The sequence below is a fragment of the Macrobrachium nipponense genome, chromosome 13 (assembly GCF_015104395.2).
Source record: "Macrobrachium nipponense isolate FS-2020 chromosome 13, ASM1510439v2, whole genome shotgun sequence".
Taxonomy (NCBI): domain Eukaryota; kingdom Metazoa; phylum Arthropoda; class Malacostraca; order Decapoda; family Palaemonidae; genus Macrobrachium; species Macrobrachium nipponense.
The window spans coordinates 87795461-87809049 of record NC_087206.1 but is presented as its reverse complement, the minus strand read 5'-3'; the positions used below and the strand labels follow the sequence as shown (position 1 = coordinate 87809049).

General features: G+C 44.4%; 1 protein-coding gene across 3 annotated transcripts in view; it reads right to left on the bottom strand.

Annotated features, from left to right (window-relative positions):
- LOC135225173 (protein PRRC1-like) overlaps positions 1 to 13589 on the bottom strand; it is a 56091-nt gene that overhangs the window by 37217 nt on the left and 5285 nt on the right. For all 3 annotated transcript variants that reach the window (XM_064264432.1, XM_064264427.1, XM_064264430.1), the window contains one exon: positions 11689 to 11769. In XM_064264432.1, the coding sequence (XP_064120502.1) occupies positions 11689 to 11758 (70 nt within the window). In that variant the 5' untranslated portion in view covers positions 11759 to 11769. Of the gene's footprint in view, positions 1 to 11688; positions 11770 to 13589 lie in introns of those variants that run through there.

The following is a 13589-nucleotide window of genomic DNA, read 5'->3' as shown; positions in this document are numbered from 1 at the left end:
ATCTTGCTACATTTTTCATTAGGCTTGTAAAGACCTGAGGGGCTGTTGAAAGGCCGAAGCACAAGGCCCTGAACTGGAATATCCTTCCTCCCATCATGAACCTGAGGTATTTCCTTGACGAAGGATGGATAGGCACATGGAAGTAAGCGTCCTGAAGATCTAGGGACACCATCCAGTCCCCTGGCCGAAGGGCCGCCAACACTGAGGATGTCGTCTCCATGGCGAACTTCCTCTTTTCTACAAAGAAATTCAGGGCGCTTACATCCAGAACCGGTCTCCATCCTCCTGAGGCTTTTGGAACTAGAAAAAGGCGGTTGTAAAAGCCCGCTGAGCAAGGGTCGCTCACTAGCTCTATAGCCTCTTTCTCGAACATTTGTTCCACTGCTTGTGTTAAAGCAAGGCTCATGATGGGATCCTTGTACCTGGCCACCAACTCCCTCGGAGTCGTTGTCAACGGTGGTCTTTCCGTAAAAGGAATCAGATATCCTTTCCTTATTATAGAGAGGGACCAGTTGTCCGCTCCTCTCTTTGTCCAGGCTTCCGAGAATCTTAGAAGTCTGGCACCTACTGGTGTTTGGAGGACTACTTCCCTACTTCTTAGCTCTGACAGAGCGTGAGAAGGATCTACCTCTCTTGAAAGTTCTATTACCTCTCGAGGTAGAGGCTCTAGAAGGGGGGCCCCCTCGAAAGGGCTCCTGTCTAGCTGGAGTCTCCTTCTTAGTCTTCGTCTGGAAGGAGGTCTTAGGCTTCCGTGCCGACTGTGCGAGCATGTCCTGAGTCGCCTTCGCAGAGATAGATCCTGAGATGTCCTGGATTATCTTCTTTGGAAAAAGCAGAGGCGAGAGCTGCGAATACAGGAGAGAGGCTCTTTGGGCATGCGAAACAGACTTCGTCAGAAAAGAGCAGAAGACTGATCTCTTCTTAAGGATCCCTGCTCCAAAGAGGGAGGCTATTTCGCTCGATCCATCTCTAACTGCTTTGTCAATGCACGTTAGAACACTGTTTAGATCTTCTGGCGAAATAGCATCCGGGTTCTGAGTCTTCTTAGCCAAGACCCCCAAAGACCAGTCAAGGAAGTTGAAGACTTCCAAGACTCTAAACATTCCCTTCAGCAGGTGGTCAAGCTCGTTCATAGCCCAGGTCGTTTTAGCCGACAAAAGAGCCGAGCGTCGTGCTGCATCCACCAGAGAAGAGAATCCGCATCCGCCGATGAAGGAAGACCCAGACCTAAGGGTTCTCCAGACTCGTACCAAAATCCGAGTCTGCCCGTAAGCTTGGAAGGAGGGAAAGAAAAGCACAGTTTTCCCTTTCTCTTCCTTAGAAAGCAGCCAATCACCAACACCTCTCAAAGCCTTCTTCATTGAGATGGTTGGCTTCATCCTCACACAAGAGGAAACTTTCGTCTTCTTCGAAGTCGAGAATAAAGAGAGAGGAGACGGAGGAGCGACGGGAGTAAGGGAGTCTCCAAACTCTTGAAGAAGTAGATCTGTAAGGATCTTGTAGGACGAAACTGACGAGTCCTTCACCAAATCCTCTTCTGAAGGTTCAACTTCATCCACTGAAGAACCCTCCGCTTCTTTACGAGTGCAGCTAGCCTTCTCTAAAGAAATGCGCCTGTCCAGAGAGTGTCTAGTAGTAGACTGGCGCCTATCAGGGGAAGCCAAAGTTTCTGGAGAGCTCCTCTCGAATGAGTCCTTCCTACTCTGATGAGTGCGTGCTCTTTGCTCCTTAATCCTACTCCTAGAATTCCGGGCTTCCAAGGGGGAAGCGCCTGCTAGGAGAGGAAGCCTACTATGCTCAAGGCGCTTCTCAGGATCCATGCGCCTGTTCAAAGGAGAGCGGCTGCCAGGCGAGCTGCGCCTACCATGAGGCGAACGCCTACTAGGCTCTTGGCGCCTACTTACAGGAGAGCGAAGGTCTGGAGAAGGTCGCTTACTAGGAGACCGGCGTCTACCATGCTCCACAAACTTCGCTCCCGACTTATGTGTCTCTTCAAAAGGTAGTCTCCCAGAAGAGACATATCTTTCAGGCTCTACGCGCCTGTCCTGAATCGAGCGGCTAAAAGTAGAGCCGCGCTTATCAGGAGAAAAGCGCCTATCAGGAGAAAAGCGCCTATCCTCCGCACCACGCTTGGGAGCGGGAGAGCGTCTACTTGGGGAGTAGCGCCTACTAGGCTCAAGGCGCCTAACATAAGGCGAGATCCTGTCTCTAGACGAATCCATCAACGAGTAGGCTCTCTTATCCGGAGAATGAAGGATCTTCGTAAAAGAGCGCGAGGACGAGGCTGTACGCCTGTCTTTAGACGAACGCCTACTAGTCGCTAGATCCCTTCCTACTGGAGAGATGTAGTCACCAGGAGAAAGCTTCTTGGGCGATTGCTGCCTGGAAGACGACAAGCGCCTGCTGAGGGAAGAGCGCCTCCTTCCATCCGCTGATAAAGGAGAGAGAACCGACTCTGACTGAGACGGTAAGACAGGTGAAGGAATCCTAGACTTCTTGACAGGGAGAGAGACGTCTTTCCGACGCGTTCCTCCTGCCAAGGAGCCCGCCAGTGCCGAAATCTGCGCTTGCAGTCCCGCAAGAATTCGAGCTGGAGATCTTGTAAAATCCTCCACCGGAGAAGAGGCTCGCAGCCTACCATGAGGCGAGAACTCCTGCTCCCTCCTGGGTTTCTTGATCTCTACTTCCGGCTCTTCTGGAAAAACTTCCGGGCTGGAAGGAAAGGAGCCAGGCGCCTTCCAGGCTCTCTTCAGCGGTCGTGAAGAATCCGAGGCGCTCCATCCTCTTCTAGGTGAAGGTGAGGAAGACGAAGAGAAGCATTGGCGCAATACCTCCTTCTTTGCGCGAACAAGGGCAGCCTGGGTACGAGCATCAGGATCTACCGAGGGGACGCCTGATCGGGGGGTGAGTTCTCCCTAACTTCCTGCGGCTTTTGACTTTCCTCCTCCACTGGGACTGGGAGTCTGGAAGAGGTCTAGGCCTGGAAGCATTAAGGAGCCGATCAGACGCACCCTCCACTGCACTGGGGTCACTGCACAATTCACCTTCACTACTCTTACCTTGCAACGAACGGATCTTCTTTTCCATGCTAAGGATCGTGGCTCTCATGGTTGCCACTTTCGTAGTCGTATCCTTAGGTTCGATGTAGGGCGCAGGAGCTGAAACTGGAGAAGGTTCTAATGCTACAACAGGATTTTCTTCTAACTCGCTAATACGAGACTTACTAGAACTCCTAGAAGAAGCCTTTCTCACCCTGTCTTTCTCTAACTTCCTCAAGTAGGAAGAAAGAGCCTTCCATTCACCCTCATCCAACTTCTCACACTCATTACACGGGTTATCAAAAGAACATTCTTTACCTCTACATTTAAAGCAAACTGTGTGAGGATCTACCGTAGCTTTCGGTAGTCTCACCTTGCATTCATCCATAGCGCACACTCTAAACATAGAAGATTTCTTAACCTCTAACTCAGACATCTCGAAATCAAAGAAAAATCCAAATCAATATCCAAAAACAATCCACAAATGCGTATGCCAAGCCAACAAGATCAGGTACTTCACCGAAAGTCAGTCCAAATAAATCCACGGCAACGAGAAATGAATAAAGCTGTCAGGAGGTAACAACCACAGGTGTAGTCGTCACCGGCGACAGAAAAATTCTGGCTGGAAAGGGAGATTGGTTCTTACATCCGCCACCCAGCGGCGGGTAAGGTAGATCACCTGACCTACCTGTCGCGTGACGTCAGAGACGTATAGCTAAGTATATATCTGACAGGAAAGTTCATGTACAAAAACCATGTTTTTTATTTTTTAAACAAAACCCAATTATTTATTTTGAAAAACCATAAAAACCATATATATTTTTTTTTATTGGTTTTAATATCCTTATCTCATATTTAATACACTTACACACGGTTGATTTAGATTTCCATTTAGCAGGATTTTGGCTGGTTGGTAGTAGTGGCATCTGGAAGCACTGTTGGCAACACTGACAGCAATCAGTTTCCACTTCATCTTGTTTTAAGTTGCTGCTTTGCTCAGTGTGCCTTTACAGGGGTCTTGAATTTTTATCAAATGTCCCAGTGCAGTGCAATCACCATGACTGGCAGAAGGTGTAACCCAATATGGAAACATTTTGAACAAAAGATTATCCCTGATTTACTCGAAAATAATATTTCCCACAATTTTTTTTTCAACTCTGTTCCTTTTAAAATTCAACATCTGCAGTTATAAGATGCAATAGTTATTGGAATATCACTCATCCCTTTCGTGAAATACTGAATAAGAGTTATTTGCGTAATGCACTATTTGCATCAATTTATAAAATATCTGTCACTTGAAATTGAAAAAAACCAAACCCCCAAAAAACCACATATTTAAAAAAAAACAAAAAACTATGGTTTAAACCAATCCACCCTGCTAGAAAGCATCAAATTTCTCCATAGAAAACACACAAGCACCAACACATCTATGGAATCAGAGGAACTCAATCCTAAGCATTTTAAGAGACAGTGCTATCGATAATCTTTTTTTGGGAAAGACCAGTGATATTATTATTCTTAGCCCTAACCCCTCATGATACCACATCTTGAAGGAAGGGAGACTGTTCCACATTCCAACGGTTTAAGGAATAAAGGACCTCTGGAACTGAGAAGTTTAAGTGACACATATTTACTGTACATTGGTGCTGCTGTTCAGCAAATGTGGTTTCTCTCTGCATTAAATCCATTAGCATTATCACTTGTGGCCAACCTGCTGACCTCCAGTTACGAGCATTATGACACCTTTTGAAGAACTAGTGCCTGAAGGTGTTATTGTCCAACTTTATCTTTCCTAGAATTTCTTACTACCCATATCTTATTATAATATTCTCTTAGCATTTTCTAATACAGAAACTTGAAGATATTCAAAATGGAATTTTTATTCTAAAATTAATATTAATAATACTTACCTGTATAATTTATCTAGCCCTAAATCCCCAAAAACCGCACCAAAATTTACCACATTGGCAACCCTGTTACCTCCTATTCTGTCCGCCAGTTGGCAACACTGTCGTTGACAGATACGAAAACCTTCCCTCAAATCAGTTGTGATAGGCAGATCGTGGGGGTTAGGAATAAGATGGTGGGACTAGATAAATTATACAGGTAAGTATTATTAATATTAATTTTAGAATAAAAATTCCATATTAATAAACATTACCTTAATATAATTTATCTAGCCCGATTAACCACATTGAAAAGGAGGAGGGAATCTGAATACAATTTCCCCTTCGGACAGAATAGGAGAAAACAAACAAAGAAATATATATCATAGGCAGTCAAAACTCAACCCAAGGTCAAAGATACTAACAACTCAAAGTCTCCTACCATAATGCCACCAACTGCGGTAGCACAGGACAAGGAGTAAGTGCATAGTCAGTCCGTCTGTACTAAAGTCAGGTGACCGACCAGGTGACCAGTCAGACGAATTGCGGACAGCAAGGCTGCACCCTGAAGACTATCAAGCACTATTCTTTCCCTAAAGGATGAGTGTCTGGACTGTCTGGGCGATTCAAAGCTAAGCAAACCTTGGGGGTGTATCAACGCAACCCGAAGTCGCCAGCAACGAATCGGCTCATGAGCAACTCCTAACTCGAGCTTTCTGGTGCCAAGAGAAAGGAGCGCGGAGCAAAAAGGCGATTCAGTCCCGAAGGACGAATGCCTGACAGTCCAACCTGGTCTCATGTTACACGATCATCGGGGGTGTATCAACGCAACCGACTTCGTCAACAAGAAACTCAGGGCTACTAAATGTCACCTGATCTCCACGAGTGTCTGACTCTGAGAAGACAGGTGAGACAAAAAGTAGATGGTGAGCGAGTCACCAGATGACAGCAGACGATCCATCGACTAATTCCCTGTCCAGGACAGTGGAAGAAGCAGGAGTCGTCAGGACAAGCGAACCAGTGGCTAGTCCTAGGTCAGCATCGACTCTGGGAGAAGCGTAGTCGCCAGTGCCGACAACCCAGTGGCTGGAACCATTTCACACTGAAAATGGAAGCAGCATGAGTTGCCAAGCAGTCAGTCCTTGTCATCAAAAACACCTAAATACCAAACTGCCTAATTCCCATTATAACTACGTCAAAAACTGCCATGGGTTATAATACAAAAACAAAAAATATATACAAAAAAAAAAAAAAAAAATTAATGAATAATATACAGGTAGCAACCAAACGTAAAACAGGAAGACTACCTAATTCTCCTGTCTGACGACCTGTCCTGCCATCACCAACGGGCCCAAAGAACGAAGGTCGCCTAGAACTAGAGAAATATCCCTCAAGTAAAAAGAGGCAAAAACAGAATTAGAACGCCAAGTCGCCGCCTCAAGCACCTTGGCGACTGAGACATTCTTCATAAAAGCTACTGATGTAGCAACTGCTCTAATACTGTGTGCTCTCGGCGTCTGGTCTTCCCCAGCAGCCGAACCACCAGTTTTAACGATCAGATCTCTGAGAAAAAAGGATACACCATTCTTTGAAATAGGTCTCTTGACATTTCGGGGTGAAACAAACAGATGACGGGGACGACCCTGAATGTCCTTCGTGCGCGTAAATAACATGAGAGCGCCCTAACAGGGCAAAGAACTAATTCCTCATTTAAATTACCAACAAAGTCGACCAGCGACTTCAGTACGAAAGACTGGGAATGGGATTATCAGACGATTCAGTCTTTGCGACAAATTCAGGAAGGTATGACAAAATCATGTCTTGTCCAGATCTGGCAACCAGAAAAGAGAGTGCTTGCAGTTCACCCACCCTCTTGGCTGTAGCCAGTGAGACAAGGAAGAGTGTCTTAGAAGAGAGGTCCCTAAATTTGGCAGAATTCAGAGGCTCAAACGGAGGGAACCTTAAGGCTTGAAGGACTTTGTTAACGTCCCATGTCGGAGGCGAACACTGCGGCCTGGGTCGAGATAGGGAAAAAGATCGAAGTAAATCTCTAATGACATAAGATGAAGAGATCTCAGGAAGCCTTGCCTTAAAAACATAGGAAAGCATAGACCTATAACCCTTAATGCACGAAGGTGACAGGGCCCTGTCATGATGTAAATGAACTAAAAACTCCGCTACTTTCGGTAAGGAAGGTCTAGAAATTGAATGTCCTTGAGACTTACACCAACGTCTGTAAACCGACCATTTAGCCTGATAATTTACTCTGGTTGATTGTCGCCTGGCAAGAGCCAACTGTCGCGCCACTCTGGAGGAGAACCCTTCGTGCTTGGAGAACCTCCTGACAGTCTCCAGGCATGAAGATGAAGCATGTGGAGCCTCTGATGGAACCGATGAAAATGGGGTTGTTTGAGAAGATCTGGTCTCTCTGGCAGGCGAATGGGGGGTTTCTACCAGTGCTTCCAGAAGGTCGGGAAACCACTCCTTCTGTGGCCAGAAGGGGGCGATCAAGGTGAGATCCAGACGCTTGGTTGCCCTCACTTTGTTGAGGACTGACCTCACCAGAGAGAACGGAGGAAAAGCATAGGCTTGAAGTCCCTCCCAGTCCTGCAAAGAGAGTCTGTCCCGGCACTCTGAGGAGTCTGGTAAGGGGCGAAGAATATCTGGCACCGAAAATTCAGTGGGGTGGCAAACAGATCGACTGTGACAGGCCATTTCTTCCTGAGGCTGTCGAAGACTTCCTGGCAAAGTGTCCACTCCGACCCTTGAACTTCGTTCGGTCTCGACAAGGCGTCTGCTAAGACGTTGTGATGGCCCAGGATAAACTGAGGGACCAACGTAATCCCCCTGTCTTCTGCCCAACACAGGATTGATCGGGCTTCTTGAGTGAGAAGATCCGACTGTGTGCCGCCTTGGTTTCTCAAGTACGAGACTGCTGTGGTGTTGTCGACAAAGATCGCGACAACCGACTCCAACAGTTGTTCCTGAAATGAAAGAAGGCCTAGGTACACTGCCCTCAGTTCCCTCCAATTTATTGACATGCTCCTCTCCTCCTCTAACCAAAGGCCCGAAGCGGCTTCGGAGCCCAGGTGTGCGCCCCAACCTTGATCCGAGGCGTCTGACCAAAACATTAGGTCCGGAGGAACTGAAAGAAGAGATGTCCCTGACTTGAGGCGGTGAACTTGCATCCACCAACGGAGATCCTTTCGACATTGTGGAGAAGAGGCGACTATCGTGTCCTCGGACACGAAATCCCATGACTGGCGAAGTGTCGACTGAAGGGACCTCATTCTGAGACGACCTCCGGGAACCAGTTGGATGAGGGATGACAAATGGCCCAGGAGAGACCTCCAAAGAGAAACTGGCTGCATTACGGAGGACAAAAATTCTTCGATCAGACTCAGAAGCTTGTCTATCCGTTTCTGAGCGGGAGAAGCCCTCAAAATCTGGGAATTCAAAACAATCCCCAGATAAGTCATGATCTGGCAAGGGATTAGATTGGACTTGTCGAAGTTGACACGAATGCCCAACTCGACACAAAGAGACAGAACTATCTCCCTCGACCGGAGACATTTCTCTAGAGATTCGGCCTGGACTAGCCAATCGTCCAGATACCGAAGCATCCTTACATTTAACTGATGCAGAATAGCTGAAACAGGAGCCATCACCCGAGAAAAGACCTGTGGAGCAGTGGTGAGGCCGAAACAAAGGGTCTTGAACTGGAAAAACTCCCGAGTCCGTGAAAAACCGAAGGTAAGGTCTGCTTCTTGGATGGATGGGGATTTGCAGATAAGCATCCTGCAGATCGATGGAAATCATCCAGTCCCCCCTCCTGACGGATGAAAGAACAGTCTGGACCGTCTCCATCCTGAACTTGGACTTTAGAATGAACTTGTTCAAAACCGAAAGATCTATGATGGGCGCCAGGCACCCGAGGCCTTTAGAACTACAAACATCCGAGAGTAAAACCCGGGAGAAGGAGGAGCTCGCTCTATGGCATCCTTCTCCAAGAGGGCCGAAAGCTCCTTCTTTCCAAGGCTTGACCCCTGATTGAGTGAGGGGAATAACTGCTGAACTCGAGAGGACGATTGGAAAGTGGAGGTCTGGAAACAAAAGGGATCTCGTAACCTTCCTTCAGGACCTCCACCACCCAAGCATCCACGGCTCTCCCTGCCAAGCTGACCAATGGCGGGAGAGACAAGCTCCTACTGCGGTCTCCAGGCGAGGTGATGACTCCTACTTCCGAAAATTCTTACGCAGAGACAAGGAAGAAGAAGAAGAAGAAGAAGAAGGTCCTCCTGGAGGTTGAGCTCTTTCTCTGCCCTTGGAGCCACGCCAAGAACCTCTCCCGCGTTTCAAAGGGTGAGCACCGAGGATGAAGAAGAACACCAGCAACCTGAGATGTACTCTGGAAAAAAGAGCCAGAAGGAGGTTGTTGGGCTGGAGCAGAAGGTACAGATCTGGTCCTAAACTTACGCTTACTCCTTGAAGGAATGGGAGGAAGACCAGAGGAAAAAGCTCTTGATAAGGCCCAGTGAGCTTGGGAAGAGGCATCACCTTGATGTTCCTTCAAAACCTCAGAAAGCACAGAAATATCGAAAAGGAAATCGCCAAAAGGAGAAGAGGACAACAGACGGGTTCTCTGAATCTCCGATACAGAGGAGGGTAACTGCGACAAATACAGGTTACGCCTTAGAGAAACAAGAAAGGCCTGCATTGAAGCAGCAAGCTCGTTCTGATGTACAGAAGCGATTGAAATGGATGAGCAGAATTTCTCAAAAAGAGGAGCATCAGGAGGAACAAACCCGGAGTCCTTGATATACATTAAAAGCCCTCCGAGGACCCACATATTGAAGGATTGAGCTTCTTGTAAGGAGCTCATAACAGCCTCCATAGCAATAAAATCTTCAATTGAGACAGAGACCGAAGCCTTAGAAGGCAAGGGTTGACTTGAAAGTCGGACAAAATCAGGATTTGGCTTGGGGGTCGAGAGAATGAAGAATCATCCGCCACCTGGTAAACTCCTCTCCGGTGTCGTAGAAGAGAAGAGAGCTTCCTCTTCCCTTCCCCGATCACCTTCGAAAGTTTAGCGGCAACGTCCGTCCTCACTCTCGCGAACCTCTGGGGCAAAGGGAAAACGTAAAAATTCCCGTGACCGGGAAGGACCGTCAAGAAAAATCCCTTCTGTAATACAACGAGGCGGAGGCTGCTTCTGCTCTTTAGGCCTCGCCTGAAGAAAACTCAAAATTAAATCAAAAAGTTTCTTGAATTCTACATCATGACATCCATTCGAGGAAACATCAATATCACACGAATCCGCGTCATCATCATCATCATCGTCAGATCCTAACTTAGAAACTTCCTCTGAAGTAAAATCCTGACGACTAGCTATCTTAGGTCTGACACTAATATCCCTCCCCCCTTCTCCTAAATAAGCGCCCTTTGGCACTGTTACGGGACTAACAGGGGACACGTTGGGTAAAGATTCGTTAGGCACCTGCCCGGACCGGATCCCCCTAGGCCTTCGCCACGACGGGGTTCACAAGCCGGGGTATCTGTCGCACCGTTACCCATGGTGCTGTCGACAGGTACCTGACGAGGAGCTGAAAATGAATCTAAAAGTGTGTTAGACATTCTAGTAAAGGCTTCTTGAAAATTCTCTGACAGATTGTTAAACTTAGCAGAAATATCTCTATCTAGACTAAGCTGTAATTTCTTAAAATTCTGTTTCCAGGTAGTTTCCATTGCCAAAATCTTCGAATCTACATCATAACTAACTTCACTAATTACCGGTTGTACAGGGGGCAAAGCATCAATTAATTCGGAATCGGAGTCGTACGATACCGAAACCGAAGAGCCAGAATCATGAGCGCCCAAGTCAAAGAATTCGTTAGATACAGTTTTAGCAATCGATTTCTTTTTCTCCTTAACCGATCTTTTACGCTGCAAGATTGTTTGGCGTTTCATATAAGCAGTCATATCCTCGTCAGACCAGGGCTTACATACGTCACAACGAGAAGTCAAGTCACAAACCTGTCCACGACAAGAACTACAAATGTCATGGGGTTCATACTCCCTGCTACTCATCCTTGTCCCACAAACCGGGCAGTTCCTGATGTTGCTGGCAGAAGGAAGCATCGTAATTTCTTGGTAATCCATTGTAGAATTGGACAGGTCAGTAGTTCCGGGTCGCGCAAAAGTTCGTAATTTAAGATAAGAACCACAACAGAAATCAAAGTTAATTCACTATTTCGTGATGTAATGCGTGAGTGGTAATTCATATAAAGTTTCATTTAACAAATAATGAAAGCTTTAAAGGCACAAAAATGTTTAAGGAAATTTATAAAGAGCGGCCGTGATGTAAACAACACGGGCGCTCGTTAACAACTGATTTGAGGGAAGGTTTTCGTATCTGTCAACGACAGTGTTGCCAACTGGCGGACAGAATAGGAGGTAACAGGGTTGCCAATGTGGTAAATTTTGGTGCGGTTTTTGGGGATTTAGGGCTAGATAAATTATATTAAGGTAATGTTTATTAATATCTAAATTATCTACCAACCACTTCAACAACAGATATTAAACTTAAAAAGTGTTGTAATGAAGCTAGTTATGTAAAGCAATGATGTGACACTTAGACAAGTAAAAATCATGACAGGTATAATACAGGTACCCAATCAAAAAAATTAAAAACGGCAACTGACATGATGTACTTCCAAAAAAAGAACAGTCCTATGAACTTTCTGTGAAACATTAACAACACTTACCTGGTGTAAGTAGACCTGCCATTTTCTTATCAACAATTTCAAAATCTCCATTGCTGTCCTCATGCATCATTGCAAATTTATCTGCAACAGAGTAATTAAGAATTTTAAACCTTAAAGTGATTGTTAACAAAGCATCCTACAAAAAACTAGTCAATTGTGTGTTATTTTGAAGGTTTCAGATTACAACAACAAAGTTAGTTAATAAACACTTATCCTTAAATAAATATGTGAGGCACTGACAGCAAGGTCCTCCATTATCTACAAAAGTATCTCCGTGTAGTCTTTACACCATGTATACCCACAGTTGTATTAATAATGCTCAAAATATCGCTGAGTGAGAAATGCTTTATGGAGTAGTGACAATTTTGACTCCTTCCAAATTTTGACTTAAGTTACCAGAATTCTTTGTCTCCTCTCTTAGCAAACACCAAAATAGAACCATTAAGTACAAACATTTTGGAGCGTTATGCCAAAATTACAATTGCTGCTCAAAACTAAATACATACGTACTAGGTAGTTCAAGTGTAGCTGTCCAACAAAATGTATGGTAGGTCCAATAACAAAATTTCAGTCTTATTGTGTGTAAAAGAATATCATAAGAATACAATGCTTCCTTTTCCATACTGCAGGACTTGAATGAATAGTAAATGCTAGGAGACAGAGTTGTGAATTGATTGTTTGGTTACAATATTTTCTCCTGCTTATTAATGAAATTAATTTGAGTCTGACATTTGTCCTCATGATTTCATGGAGGAGTCACATTAATTTGGTTGATGTAATAGCAAAACTTCCTGTTTATTAATCAGTTGTATTTTTTCTCTGTTGAGTTAACATATTTTGTTAATAATCTACAATCTCTTAATAATCTACAATCTCTTAAATATCAATTACAAATAGTACCATACTCTATCCTTAAACCACTTACACTTACTGAGAAGATGCAATCATCCTGTCAGTGAGTGAATTTCAGTTATTGAGTTCTTCTCAATAATTTATTCTAAGACTGTAACATAGAAATAATAATCTATCATATAGTTAAATAGGAGGATTTTCCTCCCATCTATATGTTGTCTAATATCGACCACAGTCTTCCATAAAGTTGACTGAAGAATAAGTATGTATTAAAAATATGCTCAGCAAATTTTACCTGCTCACTTTTTCACAAGTTGCTCCAAAAACTTTAAAAACATGTGAAAACTTGGAGGCGTTCATGAAGAAATTAAAGAAAGAGTTATGTGTATTAAATATTCTTATGAATCAGAAGAACAAGATATCCAGTACTACAGTAAACTAGTATAATAGTATGTAGTGTCCTAATAACAAACAAATGAGGCCTACTGATGTGGTAAGTGAGGGTCTTAATGAATAACTTGAATGATGATAGTAACCCTTCAATTATTCAGATAAATAGAGCCAAGGGCCCAAAGGATAATTGCAAATTCCGGATAAGGGCGAGTAAAAAAATAAAAACTATGGGTGTTCAAGGGCAACTCTATACACTTCCTTGCCTACCTTTGTAAACACCACATAACTGTAAACATTCAATATCCTTAAATAACTACCACACTTTAAACTACACTAGTAAGCTTTGAAAAAAAAAAATTGTAACCCCTTCTGTTCTCTCTCTCTCTTGTAAATGACACAATTCAGGTGGTAGGTAGCCTATCTGTGTTTACCCACAGCCTACCATAGTTTTAAGACCATTAATTTATTTCTATACACTAACTTGCTTATCAGTTGTTACCATATTGTATTACCATACGCAAGATACAAAATGTGTAGGTGTCAACTACTGACCTAGATATGTTGTTACACTGACACTATTCATTTACATAAGTCAAATAGGCTATTACAGCTGTATTTAAGATAAAAGATATTGGTAATGTAACTGATATTTTACT